At 47.4% G+C, this 22,484-nt stretch overlaps 10 protein-coding genes across 10 annotated transcripts; 7 read left to right on the top strand and 3 right to left on the bottom strand.

Annotated features, from left to right (window-relative positions):
• Positions 1-1,323: 1,323 nt before the first annotated feature.
• Positions 1,324-4,206, top strand: FSST1_008203 (glycosyl hydrolases family 31-domain-containing protein; the record flags this gene model as incomplete). Its single annotated transcript, XM_083225063.1, has 1 exon — positions 1,324-4,206. One exon carries the CDS (start codon positions 1,324-1,326, stop codon positions 4,204-4,206), a length of 2,883 nt encoding a protein of 960 aa, XP_083084164.1.
• Positions 4,207-4,530: 324 nt separating this feature from the next.
• On the bottom strand, positions 4,531-5,137 carry FSST1_008202 (EthD domain-containing protein; the record flags this gene model as incomplete). The annotated part of the gene is made up of 2 exons (XM_083225061.1): positions 4,531-4,851; positions 4,925-5,137. 2 exons carry the CDS (start codon positions 5,135-5,137, stop codon positions 4,531-4,533), a joined length of 534 nt encoding a protein of 177 aa, XP_083084163.1.
• Positions 5,138-6,285: 1,148 nt separating this feature from the next.
• Positions 6,286-7,733, top strand: FSST1_008201 (uncharacterized protein; the record flags this gene model as incomplete). Its single annotated transcript, XM_083225060.1, has 6 exons — positions 6,286-6,487; positions 6,543-6,562; positions 6,621-6,654; positions 6,703-6,776; positions 6,828-7,207; positions 7,262-7,733. 6 exons carry the CDS (start codon positions 6,286-6,288, stop codon positions 7,731-7,733), a joined length of 1,182 nt encoding a protein of 393 aa, XP_083084162.1.
• A 365-nt stretch (positions 7,734-8,098) lies between these two features.
• FSST1_008200 (major facilitator superfamily domain-containing protein) lies at positions 8,099-9,596 on the top strand (the record flags this gene model as incomplete). Its single annotated transcript, XM_083225059.1, has 3 exons — positions 8,099-8,290; positions 8,344-8,743; positions 8,797-9,596. 3 exons carry the CDS (start codon positions 8,099-8,101, stop codon positions 9,594-9,596), a joined length of 1,392 nt encoding a protein of 463 aa, XP_083084161.1.
• Positions 9,597-10,469: 873 nt separating this feature from the next.
• On the top strand, positions 10,470-11,693 carry FSST1_008199 (NADP-dependent oxidoreductase domain-containing protein; the record flags this gene model as incomplete). The annotated part of the gene is made up of 4 exons (XM_083225058.1): positions 10,470-10,575; positions 10,628-10,781; positions 10,834-11,138; positions 11,191-11,693. The coding sequence occupies 4 exons, from the start codon at positions 10,470-10,472 to the stop codon at positions 11,691-11,693; spliced, it is 1,068 nt and encodes a 355-aa protein (XP_083084160.1).
• A 386-nt stretch (positions 11,694-12,079) lies between these two features.
• On the bottom strand, positions 12,080-14,180 carry FSST1_008198 (Fungalysin metallopeptidase-domain-containing protein; the record flags this gene model as incomplete). The annotated part of the gene is made up of 5 exons (XM_083225057.1): positions 12,080-12,263; positions 12,314-12,681; positions 12,730-13,327; positions 13,381-13,763; positions 13,818-14,180. The coding sequence occupies 5 exons, from the start codon at positions 14,178-14,180 to the stop codon at positions 12,080-12,082; spliced, it is 1,896 nt and encodes a 631-aa protein (XP_083084159.1).
• Positions 14,181-16,273: 2,093 nt separating this feature from the next.
• FSST1_008197 (uncharacterized protein) lies at positions 16,274-17,014 on the top strand (the record flags this gene model as incomplete). Its single annotated transcript, XM_083225056.1, has 1 exon — positions 16,274-17,014. The coding sequence occupies one exon, from the start codon at positions 16,274-16,276 to the stop codon at positions 17,012-17,014; it is 741 nt and encodes a 246-aa protein (XP_083084158.1).
• Positions 17,015-17,223: 209 nt separating this feature from the next.
• FSST1_008196 (Zn(II)2Cys6 transcription factor domain-containing protein) lies at positions 17,224-18,691 on the top strand (the record flags this gene model as incomplete). The annotated part of the gene is made up of 4 exons (XM_083225055.1): positions 17,224-17,290; positions 17,342-18,039; positions 18,085-18,213; positions 18,260-18,691. The coding sequence occupies 4 exons, from the start codon at positions 17,224-17,226 to the stop codon at positions 18,689-18,691; spliced, it is 1,326 nt and encodes a 441-aa protein (XP_083084157.1).
• A 300-nt stretch (positions 18,692-18,991) lies between these two features.
• Positions 18,992-20,767, top strand: FSST1_008195 (DEAD/DEAH box helicase; the record flags this gene model as incomplete). The annotated part of the gene is made up of 1 exon (XM_083225054.1): positions 18,992-20,767. The coding sequence occupies one exon, from the start codon at positions 18,992-18,994 to the stop codon at positions 20,765-20,767; it is 1,776 nt and encodes a 591-aa protein (XP_083084156.1).
• Positions 20,768-21,189: 422 nt separating this feature from the next.
• On the bottom strand, positions 21,190-22,303 carry FSST1_008194 (uncharacterized protein; the record flags this gene model as incomplete). The annotated part of the gene is made up of 3 exons (XM_083225053.1): positions 21,190-21,330; positions 21,381-21,518; positions 21,578-22,303. The coding sequence occupies 3 exons, from the start codon at positions 22,301-22,303 to the stop codon at positions 21,190-21,192; spliced, it is 1,005 nt and encodes a 334-aa protein (XP_083084155.1).
• Positions 22,304-22,484: the final 181 nt, after the last annotated feature.

The following is a 22,484-nucleotide window of genomic DNA, read 5'->3' as shown; positions in this document are numbered from 1 at the left end:
AAAATGTCTGACGCTGTATCACATACCACATGTGATGATCGAAAATCGTGGTACAAAAGTATTTTACCCTATGTCTCCGGAACCCGCTTGTACCCGAATGATCCGGGATCCGAGGCATTTCCTATTCACATCATCCCATTATTACTCAAGCAACGTCAGATCACAAAAGCACCAATGATGCTATCCCCAGTCTTAATCATATTATTATGGTAGCATGTTGTGTACATAATTCACCGAGAAGACTACGAAATGGGGTGCCATTTTCGGAAAGTGAATAACTCAGCGACAAAATAACGCGGCATCCTCAGAGTGATTAGTTAGTGAAGAGTGCTTGTCATTTTGGTGGCTGGGCCCTCGGTCAAGGATGTCGGGAATTTCCCCGTACGCCATTGTCCCTTTCCCCATGGGAATCATTGCTTGGCCCTGGGGATTGTCCGCTAAAATAGCATGGACTGGTGAGCTAAGAGAAATGCCTCCGAGAGGGAGACCGAGGTCGGCCGAATAGGATGTGAAGAAGAGGTAGGTGGTGATGTCAAGATGGAAGTACTGCTGTCGAAGCATGATGAAGTACTGACAGAATTCTGCCACTGAACCACTGTGTATAATGCTGTGAAGACTGGTTGCTGTTAGTCTCGGATCACTCACTGTGGAAAGGTACATGACACTACCCTAGCCCAGTTCCGCCACACTAATTTCCCCAGGTCATGCTACCATTCCAGCGATCATTACCAAAATCATGACATCTCCAGGGCCAATTCATTTGTCAATGGCTGTTTTTCATCATCATTCCTGAATTCATGCATAACCTTCGGCCCGAGATTAGACCAATCCAGCATCGAGTGGCCGAGTAATTTTACCAGCAAAGTTTTCCTTATGGCTTCCTTTAGTCTGGTGCCAGAATCCGGGGCATCATTTTGTAAACAAGCTTACTCTTGTACTTGTCCAACCCCGCAAATGGAGACTCCGACTCTCAAGTCGTGCATCATTGATCCTTGCACAACATCAGGCAGCTAAACCCAGAACTTGCTTTCTACCGGCTCTTTTCTCGGCCATATATATGCGATGCAGTTGTCTAGAATCCATTTGTTTAACCGTTTTTCTGATCAACGTTGAGTAATGAACCGTTGTAGCGGTTTTCGTCTCCCAGAACTTTCATCACGAGGCGGAGTCTCCGCACCAGGGTGGTCTGCAGAGTGACGAGTGCAAGATAAATCCATCCCAAGCTTTCAAGGTCACGATCGCCAAGGCCTTGAAGTATATATAAGAAACCTTGGAACGAAGGTCAATTGAGTCCCAGTTCTTCAGACAGCGACCAACTCAATCATGTTCTTCAAGAAGCTGCTCACCTCCGCCGCAGCCCTCACAGGCACTGCCCTTGCTCAGAGCAAGGCAGGCGTCGAAGACCTCGACAAGCCCCGCAGAGACCTTTTCGAAAAGGACCTCTCCAAGTGTCCCGGCTACAAAGCCACAAAGCACTGGGAGACCCGATCTGGCTTTTACGCTGACCTTTCCCTCGCGGGTCAGGCCTGTGATGTCTACGGAATCGATCTGCCTGAGCTGAAGCTTGAGGTTGAATATCAGACCGAAGACCGACTGCACGTCAAGATCTTGGATACAAACAACACTGTTTACCAAGTCCCAGATGACGTTTTCCCTCGTCCTGGGCTCGGACAGTGGGCTTCGCCCAAAAACTCGAAGCTCAAGTTTGACTTCAAGGCGGATCCTTTCTCCTTCACCGTTTCCAGGAGGGATACCGATGAAGTGCTTTTTGATACATCGGGCAGCGATCTTGTCTTTGAGAGTCAGTACGTCTATCTCAAGACCAAGCTTCCCGATAACCCTCATCTCTACGGTCTCGGCGAGCACAGCGATCCTTTCATGCTGAACTCGACCAACTACACCCGCACTATCTACACCCGTGACTCATACGGTACACCCAAGGGTCAGAATCTCTACGGAGCTCATCCCATCTACTTCGATCATCGGGAGAAGGGCACTCACGGTGTTTTTCTACTCAACTCCAACGGCATGGATGTTTTCATCGACAAGAAGAAAGACCAGCAGTTTTTGGAGTACAACATCATTGGTGGTGTTCTCGACTTTTACTTCGTTGCTGGACCTTCGCCCCGTGATGTTGCGAAGCAGTACGCCGAGATTACCACTCTACCCCTCATGACGCCTTACTGGGGTCTTGGCTTCCACCAGTGCCGCTACGGCTATCGCGATGTTTACGAGGTTGCCGCCGTTGTAGCCAACTATTCCGCTGCTGGAATCCCACTCGAGACTATGTGGACAGATATTGACTACATGGACCGTCGACGAATCTTCACCATTGATCCAGAGCGCTTCCCTGCAGACAAGTACAAGGACCTTGTTGATACGATCCATGCACGAGACCAGAAGTACATCGTCATGGTCGATCCAGCTGTGTATGACATGGAATCCAACCCGGCCCTTGATTCAGGTCTCGAGTATGACACTTTCATGAAAGAGCCCAACGGATCAGACTACCGAGGTGTTGTATGGGCTGGACCCAGTGTCTTCCCTGACTGGTTCAACCCCAACTCACAAAAGTACTGGAACGAGCTCTTTGCCAATTTCTTCGATGGCGAGAACGGTCCTGATATCGATGGTCTCTGGATTGATATGAATGAGCCTGCCAACTTCTTCAACCGTCCTTACCCCGGCAACAACACCACTCCTGAGAAGTTCGCAGAGATTGATGGTGATCCTCCCAAGCCTCCTCCCGTCCGTGATGGCCCTCCTGCTCCTATCGCTGGCTTCCCCGATAGTCTACAGCCTGCATCTTCTCGTCTTGACACGCGCGAGTCTATTTCCATCGCCAAGACCACCATCCATAAGCGCTCCGTGGCACCCCGCACGACATCCCATAGCCGTGGCGTTGGAAAATGGGCCACCAAGAAGTACTGGGGACAGAATAAGTACGGCCGCCCTGGCTCCAGCTGGCAAAACGGCAAGAAGACCGGATCTGGTTGTGGCCCGGATGAGTGCAAGGGTCTTCCCAACCGAGAGCTCATCCAGCCTCCCTACATGATCCAGAACGGCGCGGGACCCACGCTCGCCGACGGCACTACCGATACCGATCTTGTGCAGAGCGGAGATTATCTCCAGTATGACACACACAACTTGTACGGCGCTCAAATGTCAACACACTCGCACAATGCCATGCGTGCTCGACGTCCCGATAAGCGCGCTCTCGTTATCACGCGTAGTACCTTTGCTGGCTCTGGCAAGGATGTTTCTCACTGGCTTGGCGACAACCTCTCGATCTGGGATCAGTACCGCTTTAGCATTGGCCAGCTTCTCCAATTTGCATCCATCTACCAAATTCCTGTTGTTGGCGCCGACGTCTGTGGTTTCGGCGGTAACGTGACCGAGACTCTTTGCGCTAGATGGGCTACGCTTGGAAGTTTCTACACTTTCTTCCGTAACCACAACGAGATCACTGCTGCATCACAAGAATTCTACCGCTGGCCCAAGGTCGCTGAGGCAGCCCGTACTGGTATCGCTATTCGTTACAAGCTCCTCGATTACATCTACACTGCCATTTACAAGCAGAACCAGACAGGAACCCCTACTCTCAACCCTCTGTTCTTCAACTATCCCAACGACAAGAACACATACTCTATCGACCTTCAGTTCTTTTATGGTGATGGCATCCTCGTCAGCCCTGTTACCAAGGAGAACAGCACTGAGTTGGAGTATTACCTCCCTGATGACATTTTCTACGAGTGGTCCACCGGAAAGCCTGTCCGTGGTACTGGTTCATACGAATCTGCAGAGGTTAAGCTCACTGATATCATGGTTCATTACAAGGGTGGCATCATCTACCCCCAGCGTGTCGAAAGTGCCAATACTACCACCGCTCTCCGCAAGAAGGGTTTCAATCTTGTTATTGCACCCGGTCTGAACGGTAAGGCTTCTGGATCTTTGTACCTTGACGATGGCGAGTCTGTCGTCCAGGACGCTGTATCCGAGATTGACTTCACTTACACCAAGGGCAAGCTAAGTATGGGTGGAAGCTTTGAGTACGATGCCGGTGTCAAGATCGAGACGATCACCATACTTGGTGTTGAAAAGCAGCCCAAGGGCACCGATCATGCAGAGTATGATTCTGAGAACAAGAAGCTGATCTTTGCGGCGGATATACCCTTGACGAAGAAGTGTCATGTGGATCTCTTCTGAAAACAGATCGAACAGGATAATGATTTTGCTACTTTGACACTGGTTCATGACTATATTTAAAATTCTTGATGTAAATAATGAGCCCTTAATGAAGATTGTGGTTATATGAAAGATGTAAATTGATATCTATTGTTGTATCCTAGACGAGACGCAGTTCTTTCCGCCGTGGTGAATTGGCACAAAATATCAGCTTTGGCTTAAGAAAAAACACAGCTGTCATGGACAGATCTTCGAAAACAACCTTCGATCACAATAACATGGGTAGAGTGCGAATGGCATGTGCGCGTGAAGCTTGATGATAACCACCATTCAGACTCCCGGCGCTTATCGGTACGATTTGAAAAGCTTCTGATACTTGTTACGAGTTTTCTTGTCACCCACCCAAACACTGCGCTCGTCGTCCACCACCTCAATATGTTCGCCGATGTAAGTAGCGACCATTCCATTGCCATACGCAGATTTATCGATGAAGACATGCTCGTCAGGTTCGACGACATCGATGTAGTAAGGGTGCGCCAACATGGCAGTCAGGTCGTCAGCTGACTCATAGAGGAACATGGCAATTCCATCGAATTCGACAAGTTTGTTTGAAGTCGGTGCCGAGGCGCCGGCGTCGGTGGGGACAATCTTCCCGCCAACTCGGATCTGATAACGGGGACGAGTTAGCGAATCAGTAGTTTGGACTGATGGGGTTTGGTGTCGGCAGAGGGAGTATTACCTGCTGGTATCGGGATATGCCAAAGTTGGTTGCAAGTGGAATAACCTTGGGTGCATGCTGAGTGTCCCAGTACTCCCAGAACTCAGCCCGGGTCATGTTGGGATGACGCTTGACGTAAGTCAACATCTGCAACAGCCCTGTGTTCGAGGACGAGGCCAATGCTGTCCCAACGAGACCAACGGCGAGGGTAAGAAATGACGTGATTTGGACCATGTTGTTTGCTTCTTGAGGTGTGACAGTAAGATTGAACAATGAAGATGAGGAGGTTTGTGGCTTCAGACTTCCCGGGGACCATGTCGGGTATTTGAACAAAGGAGATAATCGACCGAGTAATGTGACTGCCTCGCAAAGACTTGGTGGTTAAGTTCCTAGAACCAACACTTCCAAGGCAGTCTTGTCGAATGGATTGGGGACAAGAGGTCAGCCGAGAACGCCACTCTAGAGAACAATGGGTTGACTAGAATGTGCAACTGAGACATGCTGTTCTTGATCAAGGATCATCTCGGTTCCCTCAATTGTTACAATCAGGGATTTGCTTCCGAATTCCAAGGGCGTGGTCTAGATTTGAGATTTAGAGGCAAGCCTGAACATGAATGCTCGCATCTCGATGGATTCTTACGCAACACACCGCAGCGGTTCCGCGGCGTTCTGCGGGAAGGCCCGTCAATGCTATAGTTCCATGTTTGGCTAGTAAAACCACATTCATAGTTGTCAGGTACAGAAATCTCACATAATATCAATTATAGGTAGGTGGTCAAATCTTCGATAACCTCCAAATGCCGTATCAGTCAACGTCCCCGAGTGGGTAGCGACGGCCCGCTATCTTCACGTCAGCTCTAGACCGGCCCAACAGCTGCTTGGCATCATGCCTTAATCAAAGAACCGCACCAATAGTAACGCATATCTTTCCCGAAGGAACGCCACCACAAAAAGGACAATAGGAAGAAGATGACGCTAGTCCTGTGACAAACATGCATTATACACGCAAAAAGTCTCGTCACCAACACATATACAAAGAACAATGCCCAAGATCCAAGACACGGATCCCCCATGACCCATGTAATTTCTTGGATTGAGACATATGCAGGCCTTGAGTTCCAAAAGACAACTCCGATGATGTGGGTTTGGTCGCGATGGAGAATACAGATCAGACCAACTAAGTTTTCTTCATCACCTATTGTTTCGTTGGGTTTGCTGTGGTACCCTTCTGATCCGAAGAGCAATCTGGTCTTGATTTCCGGAACCGTCTCATCTCACAAAATGACCAAATATGAATATCTTGTAATTATAACAGGGGGCACTTCCTCATCTTGGCAGTTCGTCCGGACACCACTCTTTGATGATAGAAGCTTCATCTTGAAATGCCTTACCCAGTGACGAACGGCGTGACGACCTTCCTGCCACCACCTGAGGGTTATGTGGTGGACTTCGACAACCCTCAGAAGCAAGATGATATCGAACATTACCTTGTATTCGCTATTCTTGGGCCAATTGCGTTCCTCTTTTTGTTACAGAGACTCTATACAAAGTACTTCATCTTGGGAAGCTTCAAGATTGATGATGGTGAGTTGCATTAATAACGCTGTACAGTTTGGACCGAAACTGATCTGCCGCAAAGCTCTAATTGTAGTTGCTTGGGTGAGTTGATTATGACATGCAGGAAATTGTTAAGAATTAACATAATTGCTTCATCAAGATCTGCTCGCTTGTCATGCAGTCCGTTCAGATATGTGAGTGTTTCACCAGTCCTGACGTCCAAATTTCGCTAAGACGTACAGGGTCCATCGCCATCGGAGGTCTCTGCCACCACGCATGGGAAATGCCGATCGAAATCTTTGAGAAGCACATGCTAGTAAGTCTACATCATTCGTTACCATTGAAGCCTGGTCTGACACATGTGAAGAGCTCATACATCGCTGCACCCGTCTTCATCATCTGCAATGGATGCAGTAAGACATCTTTGTTAACATTTTACCTTCAAATATCACCACAAGTGTGGTTTCGTCGAGTCATTTTTGGAACCATCACCTTTGTCGTTCTTTACACGCTTATCATTTCTACACTTCTTCTCTTTGGCTGTTATCCTATTCAAACAGCCTGGGATCCGTTCCGATTCGCGAGTGGAAAGTGTGCCGACAATGCTGTTGTCTACATCATCATTGCCGTGGTCAACATTATCTCTGACCTTATCCTATTTGTCATTCCCATACCCATGATTGTCCAGCTGAAGATGCCGTTGGGCCAGAAGATTGGAGTGGCCATTATGTTTGGTATTGCTACCATGTAAGTGCTACTGCTGATAGATAGAAAAGTTGCGGACTGACGGAAAATACACAGAACTGTCGCGACGTCAATAGTTCGAATGATCTACCTCCCCGCTCTTCTCGGAGCACTCGACATCCCATGGGTCGCCGCCCCGGCCAACGTCTGGTCTATCGCCGAGGCTAACCTCTTCATCGTTTGCGGTTCAATGCCCACATTACGCAAGTTCTTCAAACGTGTTGCGCCGAAGTGGATGGGCTCTTCACCTACACCCGAAGAAGCTGTTGTGATTGAGTCCGTGTCAGATCAGTCGTCCCGATTTGGATTAGACAAGAAGAAGAAGAAAAAGCATACAGGATATTCGCAATTTGATACACTGGAGTTGGGTAATTATCCTGACACTGTTAGTCAGAAAACGCAAGTAATCGCTGGTAAGAATGATGAAGTGGAGTTAGGAAATGCTTTATACAACACGAGTGAGGAGGCGATTTTACAGCAGACCAAGATTGCGTACACGAAGTCGTTCGAGGTAACACGCAGTCCATGAGATAACTGGAGTGTCGTTGTTGGCTGATAGAGGTACTGGGCCTTCATAGTGTTGTAGTTTCCAACAAATACTTTATCTCAGTTCAATGTTTTGTCCTCTCGGGAACTCGGCGATCAAGCTGCAAATGCGTCAAAGTCGTGTTACACGGCAACACTCAACGCAACCAACAACAAAAAGATCATCAGCCATGTCGATCGCGTGACGTCAACATAAACGTCAAAACAAGGGCGCGTTGAGTTATGTCCAGTTCTTAGCCCACAAAGATTCGCTAACCTTTGTCGCTCGATGACTGATGTATTTTCACAACCTCAAGGCTTTTGCCAAGTATACTGCTTTTACGTATCAAGGACTGACCGACTGCAATAATGTCTTCCTCTTCGACACAAATCGCCAGCGCAACGAGACCAACAATTACGCGTGATATAGAGATGACGGGTGATCCTGCAATGGTTCTTGATGAAAGGCAGCATGAACCTCATACAATTGAGGTTCCTCTTCCATCTACAGATCGTGGGAAGGATGCTTACCTGACTCTACTCTGCTGCACCATGGCCCAAGTACCTGACAGCGTTCCATGAGCATTACAGCAAGCTAACCCGTATTCTTATAGTTACCCATCTGGGGCTACTCAGTCTCATTTGGCATCTTCCAGGAATACTACTCCCGTCCATCAAGCCCCATTAGCAAAGAGTCTTCTGGCACGACTGCAACGATCGGGTCACTACAACAAGGCGTCATGTATCTCATGATGCCCTTCGCATTCATGGTTCTTACAAAATACTCTCGTTTGCGTCAATATTGTGGACCTCTTGGTCTTCTTATAACAACAACTAGTCTTACAGCTTCAGCTTTTGTGGACACTGTCGCAGGACTCATTGCGACTCAGGGTGCTCTGTACTCGATTGGATGTGGCCTCCTGTTCAGTCCGATTTCGCATTATATGAACGAGTGGTTCGTTGAGAGGAAGGGGATGGCTCTTGGTGTTATGTGGGCAGGCAAATCAGCGACTGGTACGGACGCCTTTATTCTCAATCCTTAATCGTTGACTAACTTTGAGTATAAGGTATCGCCATGCCCTTTGTATTTGATGCCTTGCTTCGTCGGATTGGTCTACGCGCAACTCTCCTGGTCTGGGCTGGTGCATCCGCTGCAATGTGTCTTCCCACGTTGTTCCTCATCAAACCCCGGATCCCGCAGCGCAACCAAGTTCAGGTTCGGTCACTCTCATTCAACTTTCTTCGCCATACCTCTTTTTGGACGATGCAAGCTGGCGTGATTATACAGTCACTAGGTTATCTCATGCCGAGTACATACCTAGCAAGCTACGCGTCAACAATTGGGCTGCCCAGTATCACCGGCCCCATCCTTCTCGCGTTATTCTCAGTAGCATCAGTCCCGGGTGGCATCGTCCATGGAATGGTGGGTGACAAGACATCGGCGACTAGAGCTGTGACTATTGCGTCTTTGGGAAGCGCACTACCTATCTTCTTGCTCTGGGGCCTGAGTTTAAACCTCGCCAACCTGGTCGTCTTTGTTGTTCTATATGGTTTTTTTGCAGGTGGCTTCAGCTCAACATGGTCCAACATGTCGTCAGACATTCAAAAGGATGACTCTGATGCTGATTCAGCGCTCATTTTCGGCATGCTCATGGGCGGGCGCGGGATAGGTTTCGTGTCTGCTGGTCCACTGAGTGGTGTTTTATTACAGGCCAAAGCATCTTTATCTAACGAGGCGTTGGGTTATGCGACGAAATATGGACCAATGATTTTATGTACAGGAGTCACGGCTGTGTTTGGAGCTTGGGCGCCGATGTGGAAAGGTGTGAAAGTTGCTTTGAGAGTGTCTGACGGTGGTGGTAGTTAGGAAATCGTGGCGTTGCGACTGTCACCAAATTGTCAGCAGTATGTCTGTTTTAAAGTTAATCGCCTGCTGCTGGAAGTACACGGTCTAGACTAGTGGGTAGCAGGAAAATTGGTCTCTTGAGTCTTATGGTGTAAAAATAAGTAGTCTAAGAACTATAGTTCAAGGGGCATAAAGTGACCCCATAATCTCGTCTCTAATGCTTCCAGCGGTCAATTATTCTGATAACCTGAGGCCGGCAAGTGAGTCAAGGGTAGGTTCTTGTCATCTCCAAGAGGGGAACGACGTGGCCTGAACGGAGTTAAGATCGGCTTTAAGTACATATTTGTAACTCAATGTCGTAAGCAAACGGGCGGTTCGGGTAACACAGCGTGGGTTTACTGTAAGCACTTTAACAATAAGACCTCAATATGTTGATTTCAAGAGCGAAATACTGTTGCAGCTTATGATCTAAACCGCAATCTGATTCCCCTACGTTCACGATATTGAACAAAATGCAGGCATCTACGCAGTAGGCGTCATTGAAGCAGTTACGTACACTTCTTTTAGTGGAGAAATCTTGAATTAATAATGTTATCCCTCCAATGGTAGTGGATCGTAAACTCCGAGGCTGGAGATAGTTCCCTTCATCACTCTTTGATTGGCTTCATCAATTCAGAGTTGCTACGCTAAACTGCCATCAGACCTGGCGTGGAGCTATTGTATCATTGTATCAACATCGAGACACACGATGAGACAATACCCCTCACTTCGCTTGGACCATCCTCAATGACATCAATTTTCTATATATAATAAAAGAACTCATTCCCTCTCTTTTTCTAATTGAACGTCGCCATCCCTTCAACTTTCTATCCAATCCCGCAAAAAATAGCAAAAATGCCTGTCGAAACTGCCTACGACCCCAAGGACATGCTGTTCCGCCACTTGGGACCTACTGGTCTCAAGGTTAGTGTCTTCAGTCTTGGTGGCTGGTTGACATACGGTAAGACCCTACCAAGCAAGACATTGTTTATACGCGAACTAACAGATTGAAGGTGGAACACAAAAGGGAGACATTGTTAAGCAAATCTTGCAAAAGGCCTGGGATCACGGTGTCAACACCTTTGATACTGCTGAGATCTATGCCGACGGTGAATCTGAGATTGAGATGGGCCGAGCCCTTAAGGAGCTCAACTGGCCTCGAGACGAGTAAGCATCACCAATTTTAGTCTTTTAGCAATCAGGGAACTAATAGATCCAGATACGTCCTCACAACCAAGATTTTCTTCGGCACAAGTCGCAAGGAGCCTAACACCCGCGGTCTTTCTCGCAAGCACGTCGTCGAGGGTCTCAAGAGCTCCCTCAAGCGATTGGAACAGCCTTACGTCGATGTTGTCTTTGCCCACCGCCCCGACTACGCTACTCCCATGAAGGAGATTGTTGAGGGATTTACTCAAGTCATTCGCAACCTTAACCTTGCCTACTACTGGGGTACCTCAGAGTGGAGCGCTGCTCAGATTACCGAGGCTACTCAAATTGCTGAGCGTTACAACCTCATTGCTCCTGGTAAGACCACTTACTTTAATCAATAGGGTGGTTCATACTAACTTTGATACAGTTGTCGAGCAGCCCCAATACAACGCTTTCAAGCGTGAGCGCTTCGAGATTGAGTATGCTCCCCTTTACAACCAATTCCAGTACGGAACCACCATCTGGTCCCCTCTCGCCAGCGGTCTCCTCACTGGAAAGTACAACAACGGTATCCCTGAGGGCTCTCGTTACGCTACCAACAAGGCTTTCTTCGAAAAAACTATCAGCGAACTTGAGACAGAAACTGGAAAGGCCAAGATCGAGAAGGTCAAGAAGCTGTCCGAGATTGCTGAGCGTCTCGGCGGTAACGTTGCCCAGCTCTCTCTTGCCTGGGCTCTCAAGAATCCCAACGTCAGCACCGTCATTCTCGGAGCCACAAAAGTTGAGCAGCTCGAGGACAACTTTAAGGCCCTCGAGCTTTACAAGAAGATTGATGATAAGGTTTTGGAGGAGATCGAGAAGGTTCTCGACAACAAACCTAAGGGTCCTGAGATTTACAGCCGTGAGAGGACTTTGGACTGGAAGCCTTAATTTATTTACTGTCTAGATAGGAAAAGTAGACTATGAAAATAATGAGAAGCAATTAATATAGTCTTTATTGTGGAATAATTACTCCATGTGTCCCATCCCCAAGTGAAACGCCTCGACGATATACGTGACCGAGTATTGAGCATTGGAATAAGCAGAAGTGATCCTTTTCTTTTCCAGGAGTTAGGACACGTGATTTGATCTTCTATACAAACATCAAATAGGAGCCGGATCATCTTGTAGGGCATGTGAAGCAAGGAGCAACATATAACTATTACAGAATGAGGTGACTGAATACCATATTATCTTATTGAAGACCTATATACATGATCATATATGTACTAACAGAAGTCATCCTAACAGGTCATAAACCTCCCATCATATCTTATCTAGCAGCCAGAAGGAAGAGTGAAGCTCTCGGTTCTGCTGGTGCTGCTGTACTTGGCACCGGTACCCAGACCTCTCTTGGCGAAACCCTTCCAGAGCTCACACTTGTTCTTACCGCCGGTCAGAGCGGTATCGGCATCGATGATAGCATCACGAGCCTGAACCATGTTGGGGTTGCAAGGTTGACTACCAAAAGTTAGCAAAAGGCCACCAAGAATCACAAAACATAAACTTACAGAGCCATGCCGTCCATGACAAGCTTCATGGAAAGATACTTTCCATCAGTGGGGACCTGACCGTTGAACTTGGGCATATCATCGTCATTCTTGCCATGCTTCTCAATCAAGTTCCACATGACCTCGTACAGGATTGTGGCCCAGACCGTTCCGATAGCGTGCACGGAAGAAAGCCCGTTGGCGCTCTTGTAGGTGTACGGGTTGGTGGTCAGGCTTGTGCTATAAGGGTAAGCACGGATACCAGCAGCCTTGCCAGAGATCCAGTCACCCATGGGTTTGTTGGCGGAGCGAGTGTCCTTGGGCTGGAGGTGGATAGCGATAGCCATGAAGTCACTCCATCCTTCTCCCATACCACCAGACTCGCCACCCTGAGAATGTTAGCATGCGGTTATCACGTTGCAGTTACAGACACTTACAGGAAGACATCCTCCATTCGCAGGACCACCAGTCAAACGGTTGCTAAGACCGTGGGTGTACTCGTGGATAACAACGCCAGCGTCAAATGTGCAGTCACGCTTGGGGTTGCTAGTATCCCACAAGAACATTCTCATACGTCCAGGCTGACCGTCGGGAGGAGATGAGAACATAGCGTTGTTGGTGAATCCTCCATCCTGAGCCATGAGAATAACCTGGTCATTGCCCTTACCGCCCGCACCGTTGTTGTTAGCCTCGAAGTTACCAGCTTGCTCATTGAAACCGAGAGCATGAAGAAGATCATGGTACTTGTTGGCGGTGTAGAAAAGCTGGGTAACGGATGCGTCACGGTAGCTAGTGGGGTCGGCTGTGGCTGGGGAGTACTTGTACTCAAAGGTAAGGGACTTGGAGTCAGGACGGTAGTTGTTAAGGTAGGCGCTTCCTCCCGAGGGGTTTGTTTGAGCGATACCGTTGTTGCCACGAGTTGTGGTGTAGTTGGCTGTGCCATCACTCTGCCAAGTAAACTCAGATCGGACGATATCCCAAGGGTCCTTGACCACGGAGCGAGAACCTTGCGAAGGATCGTTGACGCCCCAGGGGCTGCCGGAATGGTTAGTCTCCCAATGATAATTAACAAATAAGGATGAACTTACTAAACCTCATAAGTAGCCTCGGCGACGTAGTCAACAATACCGACAACCTCATCAGTCTTGGCAGCATTGACATAAGTCAAGAGCCAGTTGTCAAGAACATCAGTCTCAACTCGCCAAGTGAGCTTTAGTTTGCCATCATCAACGAGGTAAGCGAGCTTAGCCTCGGGCTTGCTGACAGTACCGGAAGTTCCTGTGAACTCGTAATGCTTGTCACTCTTCTTAACAGCCTTGGCCTTATCAGCCTCAACAGGAAGCGAGAGAACATCGACGGTGTCTTTGAGAGCCTCAACAGGATCCTTCTCGTCTCGCTTAGTCAAAGGACCAGGAATCTTGCCATCAAAGAAGCTGTTTCCGTAGGAGAAGACCTCTCCATCAGCACCAATCTGTTTATTATTAGCGTATGCTCTTACAAGGACGATAATGTTAAGGTCACTCACGTTGACGTTGAAGTCGGCGTTATCGATGTCGATGCCATTGACGGTTTGCTTGAAGTTGACATGGGCAATACCGTTAGTGCCGACATAGTGGTCGTCCACCATGCGGAACTCAGCCTTGGGGTATGTGGCCTTGACCAAGTCACTGGCAGTCTCTGTGTAGTCAGCTCGCTTGGTAACAACCTTGGCACTGACGTCCTCAGGAACCTCTTCCTGAGAAACATACTCGGCCATCGGAGCAAGCTTGAAAGCTTCCAGGTCAAGACCTCGCTTGCTCATAGGAGATGGGTTGGGTGCCCTTCGACTGGGATGGGCACCGGCTAGGCCGGTGAGGCCTATTAGGAGGAGACTATCGGAGAAGCGCATGTTGAGAACGATTGAGGACTGTGAGAAGAAAGATTGTTGATGATGGGCTAAAAGGAATCATCATGGCAGTTCTTGAGCTATTATATAGTTTCTACATCACAGAAACAGAATTCATTCTCTTTTGTTTCTTTTTAGCTTCCCCATTCGATCGGGACTTTTGTGTATCTTGGCTACTTAGACGCCAGGTGCTAACCACCGACCTATTTCGGGATATATCTGCCAAGAGAAGAAGGGTCTTTTGTCTGGGGTATTTTATTATCTTTACGGCAGTTCAAGCACGCGATCATGGGGCATCGTGAGCGATAGCAGTGTTATGGAGCTCAATTATCACCGCACTGCCAGCCAGGTCTACATGGATACTATGCGGTACTCCAATACCATACCCAGCAGGATAGGAAGGTCCATCGGATAAACAAGAGCCGTGAATAAAACGGCTCGGCGCGAAGTATCATTGATGAGGAAGTGGATTTGGAGGCGGACTTTATCCCCGAATAGTTTGGACAGACCGCTATACGAGTTTTTAGTTAGTCTTGAAGGTTATTAGTTAAGCTTATCACAAATAGAGTCAGGTAGATCTTCATATAGCCAAGTCTCAAGGCACGTTTGCTAATCAGTGTCACGTTACAATCACCGCTGCAGAACAATCCCAAATACGAGATATCTCACTGTTAACCTTCTTGGCACGAACCCGGTTAAAAGAGAACAGACGCTTCTGGTATAAAACATACACCCTCACCGCAAACACCTGTCTTGTGCATCTAATCACCAAGATAGATAACTGGCAATCTATGCAAGCGCCTGCTTCGGCCCCTGCGTCTCTTTAACGCTACCGGGCGAGCTTCTTTTTTTAGCGAGTCATGCGCCGTGCGATCTACCATTTAAACCCCTGTATGATCTGGGGACCTTCCAAGTTGGGCCATCCAGGCCGGGAATACAACCTCCGACGCATCCAATGGCTTAGATCGAGTCATTTGTTATCAGTGCCCGATGACACAATGGGAACAGAAGGGCCAGTTAGACGACAACTAGTCAAGGGCCTATATGTCTCCTGAGAGATCTATTAAGAGGCCGCTGACCCGTCGGGCTTTGACTTGCCTTTTCGAAATGCTTGGTTCCACTAACCATGTGGTCTTATTTGATGTTGGTCGTGCTTTTAGGAAGGTAACATACATGATACATCTGTTGAGTGCCGAATGGAAAATCGCTCAGTCTTCTGGGCAATGTGTTATCGTGGGTCCCTACTACAGTCATCCAAGTCTTCTTTCTCAGTTGCATCCTTGTGCTGATCTTCCTATGTCTTTCAATATGGAATGTGAATCACCAGGATGTCGAGTGAAATATACGTAGAAGACTCCTGTGAGGCTTTTGAAGACCACGATGAATGTTGTCACAAACTCGGGATTGTGCAAATATAGCATGTAATCCATTTCACATCCCTAACATTATCTATGGACGAATACATCATATTGAGAAATACCACATGTTTTTTTTTCTTTCTTTTTTTTTTTAAAACAGAATAGGAATCTTATTGTAAATATTGGACCGGGTGTTACGACCTGAAGATACCTTGGATTCGTTACGCGTCTTCGTTTCGTTCAAATACAGTATATTCGTCTTATCGATAAAGACGGACTTTGCCAAGAACTGTGAAGCCTCCAAAACTGTCAGGAAGTTTGGATATATCGAATGGTAGATCAGTCTTTCATTTGAATTGCTCAAGGTAAGTAAGCAATAACAAATTTCCATTTTCCATCATGATTACCAATTGCCGTTCCGTAAATTCATACTAGTTGAACTCTTACGGCCAATTTGGCCGGTGGCTTTGGTGGGGATGACCGGCCAATTTGGCCCATGTCAGCCTCAACACCATGACAAGATAATGTGATAGCTTGGGTCTGGCGGCCAATTTGGCCGTTGAAGCACCATGTTAAGTCTTCATTATGATGAGATAAATCTGTGCTGGGAACTATAAAGGACACTATGTCAAGGCATCATGATCAGTCCTTCCATCAGTTCCATCAGTATCTCCTCACCATCCAATATAGCATCGACATCTCCCATCCCCAACAATACTCAAGAACCCTTTGACAAAAATGGCTATCAATTCTTCTCTCGCTCTTGTTACCGGATCAACTCAAGGCATCGGTCTTGCTGTCATCAAAGAACTTGCTACCAAGCACAACTACCATGTCCTTCTTGGTGTCCGTAACATCAAAGCCGGAGAACAGATCGTCTCTGATCTTTGCAACGAGGGTTACAAGGCGGATGTTGTCGAACTAGACCTTACCTCCCCCGAGTCTATCAGCAAGGCTGCTACACATATCGAACAGACCTATGGCTACCTCGATGTTCTAATCAACAATGCCGCTGTCTTGCTTGATGGGCACAAGGACCTGACAACTTGGGAGCTTTACCAGAAAACATTCACAACCAATGTCATCGGAACAGGTTGCCTGACTCAAAGCCTGCTTCCACTTCTACGTCAAGCCAAAGCCGGTCCACCTCGCATCATCTTTGTCACAAGCGTAATGGGCAGTCTCGCCAAAGCCACCGATGAAACCACCATTTACTACAACATCGATTATAAGGCGTACGATGCGAGCAAAGCAGCCGTCAACATGCTCATGTTTAACTTTGCCCGGGAGCTTGAAGATGTCGGTGGAAAAGTGAACTCTGTTTGTCCGGGCTTGGTCAAGACAGGTTTGTCGGGTTATCATGACTGGGGAACGACCCCAGAGGTTGGAGCTGAGAGGATTGTTGAATTGGCTACTACTACGGATAACGACGGACCGCATAAGACTATCAGCGATCGCAATGGGGAACTTCCAAGATAATCATTGCAATTATGTATTTTACGACGATGTCTATGTCACGATTTGGAAACGTGTAATCGCTGAGTCCTACCTGAGGGGCCTGGATCCTTCGGGTTAGCGGTGCATCAAAGGAGTTTAGCCTTAAGTCCGAATCCCAATTTCTGCTTACAAATTGTCCTCTCTCATCATAAATCTTGACCTTTGTGAAAAATTAAAAGTCATTACAGAAAATGGAAACTTCGGTAGAAATGCGTTTTGTTCAGCCATGCCATCTCTGCAACAAAATCTTCACCCAAGGTGTGTATTCTGATTCACCTAAGCTGACTGTAGTTAACACAGTCTGACTAGAACACTCATACAGACGTCACGTTAAGTATTGTCAGCGTGCGCGAAGTCATCGAAAAGGCCGCCCAAAGTCATGCACCGCTTGTAGAATAGCCAAGGCAAAATGCAGTTTTGGTCAACCGTGTTCACGGTGTCAAAAGAGGGATGTGCAGTGCATATACCAACAACAATTTTGTGATGAAATCGTGTCAGAGATTGGACAGAAAACCCAAATCGATGATTCAGGCCGTACCGACTCACAAAGACTAGACTGCATCGTGGCTACCGAGTCTATGAGTACCTCTTTTGACTTTAATGATGTGATGGTTGACTGGGCGGTACCATTGAACACGCTCTCGGCATCCCAGCCGGTGACATCTTATGGAGATGTATCGTTCTGGGATATTTCTAGTGATCTCCAAATGAGCATGGTACCGAAATCACTTAGTACCAAAGGAGATTTGACTCGTGTACCTAGTCGCCTATCAAGCTTACAACATGCATCACGTATCGTCATGCGGATACTTTACGCATACCCTCAGATGATGATTCGTCGGCAAACATTTCCGCCATTCATTCACCCTCACTGGCATCAACAGCATCTGCCAGAGGCGCTCAGTAACTGTATGGGCATTGCCCAACTCTTTGCATCGAGAACGCCCGAGACTGGGCCATTTTTATGGAAGACGATAAGTGCGGAACAGGACCGCCTCCGAGACAGGGTAATGTGTTTTCGGATGTGTTTAGAATGCCGCTGACATGACCAGCTATATACATTCACCCCTCGGGAGGTTCACTTGTGTCTTCAGGTCATGATCATCTACATGATCATGGCGATGAGCGATTCCGACACAGATAACAAAGAACGGATTGCCACATTATCTGAAACAGTCGAGGTAAACATGACCATACCCGTGTGATCAATATCACTAACAATCTTAGATTATCGGATCGCGCTTCCTCGACCTCACAGGTAGTTACTCCAACTCAGAGGTGAGCGAACCAAGTGCGACATGGGAAGACTGGATTTTTGCCGAATCACGTCGCCGCATGTCTTGCCTGTGGCTGATAATAAGCTACGTCATCACCATTGAGAACGACCGAACATGCAGTCACAGTGGCGCACTGGAAGGTCTTGCACTACCATCAAGTAAAACGCTTTGGGAAGCGCGAACACGGGAGGAATGGCAAATGGAAAAGAATTTCTTTGATAGTGGCTGTGCCGTGATGACTTTGGGTGAGCTTGTCGACGCAATGACAAGCCCGAGAGGTTCAGATGCAACGCAGAAATTACAAAATTGGGAGACTGGGAGTGATAATCTAGCGGCGATGTTGAAAGTTGCTGTTGAATTCGTTTGGGGTCAGATATTCTGAAATGGACATTTTTACAGTATTTAGTATTGGTAATTATTAACATCCACAACTTCATCAGTCAAATCATCTGTTGCATCATCGTTGACGCCTAATAAAGCCAAAGCCAAAGCCAAAGGAAATGGGCAGATTAAAGCACGTGATATGTGGCCTCGTTCTTCAGGCCGCCTGTGTCCCGGCCAACCGAACCTCAACATCATTTCAATTTCAGGGTCCTTCATCAAGAATAGACTACTGTAATTTTCACCAGTCACTTTCAATCCGTCATTGGCAACGTCATCGTTCACCCTCCAATCCAGTGCCATGAAGCAAGTTGCTGGACAGAAATCTCTTAATAACTATTTCCGGCCCCTCCCTGCCCCTCCACCACAAAGGCAGGCGATGCAGCGGTCTCTCCCTTCTCCTTCGCCAGAAAGACAAGAACGTGCTGTATCATACATCAGTATATCGTCAGACGAGGATGAGCCCGACACCCGAGAACCTACGGGTCCAACGCTCTGTAGGGAACAACAAGATCTTCTTGACTTGATCATGAGCGGAAAAAACGTCTTCTTTACTGGTTCAGCCGGCTGCGGAAAATCTACTGTCCTGAAAGCTGCCATAGCTCAGCTCCAAGCTAATAATAAAAAGGTCGCCGTTACTGCACCTACGGGCAGGGCAGCCCTCAACGTTGACGGTATTACCTTGCATTCTTACATGGGCTGGAACACTGATGATTTCGAATTGGATTTGGACAAGCTGAAAGGTAAAATGTACGGGAAAGCAAAGAAAAACATCCGGAAGAGTCTCAAAGCCACAGATGTTTTGATTATCGATGAGATCAGTATGGTGGAGAACAACTTCCTGTCACGGATGGAAGAAGTTTTGCGTGATATCCGATATACCGAAAGTCCCTGGGGTGGACTGCAGCTCATTGTTACCGGTGACTTTTGCCAGCTACCTCCCGTGAAGCCCTTTCAGAATTGCTGGGTATGTGGAGAATTGGATAAAACATGGCGCAACCTGGGCGAGGCAGGAGTGACTTGTTCCAAAAACCACGGCCCTTGGAAAATAAACCAAGACAAGTGGGCTTTCAAAAGTCCTGCGTGGGAAGCTGCCGGCTTTACCTGTGTCAACCTTCAGGAGATTCATCGCCAGAGCGATATGCCATTTATCAAAACGCTTCAGAAATGCCGCCTTGGTATCCCTTGCTCCGAACAGGAATTCGACATGCTTCTAAACCACCACTCAGTGGTGGACGATGCCACACAACTTGTTTGCAGAAGGACAGAGGCAGAAAAAATAAACGCAGAAAAATTGGACGAGATCACAGAACATACATCAAAAGAATACAGATGTGAGGATGGCGTCTGGTTCCCCCCAACTTATTATGGAAAAAAGGATACGGATACCTTCACACGAACTGAGGAAGGAACTTTGCCCTACTTTAAGGATGACCGCCACCGGTTCAGCACAAAGGTCGAGCTCAAGGAAACACAACTCGTCGTGCTCCTAGTCAACCTCAATCTAAAAAAGGGCCTGGCCAACGGCAGTCAAGGTGTCATCGTCGACTGGGAACAAATTGACATGGAGAAACTACCAACGTTCGACGGGCCGGATGGCAAGCTCAAGACAGCACATGTTGGACTGTTTACAGACGAATATATCAGAAACAATCCCGAACCAGAGAACCAAGTATGGCCTGTTGTGCGATTCAGCAATGGCTATAAAAAGACTATCTACCCAGTCTGCCTCGTCAACTCTGTCAACGACCATTCAGGAATTAAGGTCTACAGGACTCAACTCCCCCTCATACCAGGCTGGGCCATCACTATACACAGGAGTCAGGGAATGACTCTTGAGCGAGTCATTGCCAATCTGAAGAACGCCTTTGAGGTGGGTCAGGCGTATGTTGCACTGTCAAGAGCAACGAGCCTAAGGGGGCTTCGTATTGAAGGAGGTATTGGTATCGAGGGACGTCGCAAAGCTTTGTCCAAAGGTTTGTCGATAGGCTTGGGTGAAAATCAAGAGGTTCATAACTTTCTGAGGGAGAAGTTTGGTAGCCGACTACCTGCTGATCGCGAGGGTTCACAATTGTGAACCTCGGAGTACTGGTAGTGTCTTTAGAATGTTAATGTTGGGAGAGGCTACAATTACCAGGTTCCTGATGTAATAGGTCACTCTGGATAACCGTTGATGAAACGGGAGGCGGGGGATGGTTTTCATATGTAGTTTTTAGTAGGAATTGTTCCGGCATCATGAAATTGAGGAAGATACCGCAACATTGGTCATATTGGGGAATGTAGAAAACTTTATGTAGCTGGGCAGACAATTTTGAGATTGAGATTACTATTCGAATACAAATACAAACATATAAAACATCAATCTCGGTCAATATACCTAGGCAGATCGATAAGCTTCATCAACAATTGTCTAGCAAATAGCCACTATAAATTGTTGTCAAGCGCCGACAGCCATAGGTCAAACGCACAATACGTTGCAGGTTGATCTCCGCCAAAGGCTCAATTTTCTAATGTATCAACATCTGGACCTTCACCTTGAAACTCCCCACACCCAACAATTCGGCTCCGATAGCCGAGTCTAGGATATGGGCTTGGGTATTTGTTGTCCCTGTCGCTCACCCATCGCGGATAATTTGGGTTCTGGAGCAAGATGTCAGAAGTTTCGACTTTGTCAACATAAGCACACTTACGTCGTCAAAGAACGGGTGTTTCGAACCGATTTTCAGCTGTTCTAGATACCACTCAGTTTCTGGCAAATGTCGCCTTCTGCACCAGGTACATCGCGGTACTGTCCTGTGTGATATAGTCCTACCGCACGTACACCAGAACTAAATCTATACGTTAGTACAAATCTTCCATGACACAAAGGACTTTAAGAAGTTCATACAGCTCGCTCGAAAGCATGATCATGGAGCGTCTTTGAGGGCTCACAATCATCTCCAAAGTCAAGATCGCAGCGAACCATCCAATCCCACTCCATTTGTGTTCTTTCTGCAAAATACTGTCTTGTCGACTTTCGTTCTTCATCTTCACATCGCACACAGATCCACCGGGTATAGACATCGCAATCACATCTCAAATTGACAAACTTGTCACTTATTTCCTCCTCTGTCTTCTTGTCACATTCCTCACATAGACACATGATGTTGTCTAGTTCGAAGTTCCCTCTCAAGTGCGGTCGGCGGTTGGGACGAGCGGTTGCGGGGGCGGCACGTGGATAGCATCGGCATTCTTCGCATACATTGATGCCACACTTTATGCACGGAAGAGCCTCTGCTTCATCACACTTCACGTTGTAAAGATATACCTCGATTTCTTCGTCACCTACAATGTGAGGGTTGATATCCCATCGACCGGGCATGGGGTTTCGGTGGTATGAACCCTTGAAGGCTTGACGAGCTGCAAGACCACGTCCATCGCAAAGCGATTGCCTAGACAGAAAGCCGAATATTGTGCCCGAAGAGTGTATAAAGGTGTAAGCGGATCGACTTGTCAGACTGAGGTTGTGCAAGTCAAGTGTTGAGAGCCATGGTGCCAAAGATGAGAGAATGGTGTAGGAAGAGATAAGATCCACAATGTTAGGATGGAAATTATCGCAATCTTTCGTCGTCATATCGTACATGATTCGATAACTTGGAATTGAGTGTCTTGTTTCGAATGGATGGACTGATCAGATAACTCTCCCAATACACATTGTACATCACGTGCACAAGAGTGATGAGTGAGTAAGATCTTAGGTCTTTGTCAGATTCATTGCTTATTCCTTGTGAACTGCCGCAGTCAGCGAATTGAAT

This window comes from Fusarium sambucinum, chromosome II (assembly GCF_050947815.1).
Source record: "Fusarium sambucinum isolate potato_lamoka chromosome II, whole genome shotgun sequence".
Classification (NCBI taxonomy): Eukaryota; Fungi; Ascomycota; class Sordariomycetes; order Hypocreales; family Nectriaceae; genus Fusarium; species Fusarium sambucinum.
The sequence above is the reverse complement of the archived record's forward strand: the minus strand, read 5'-3'. Positions and strand labels throughout refer to the sequence as shown.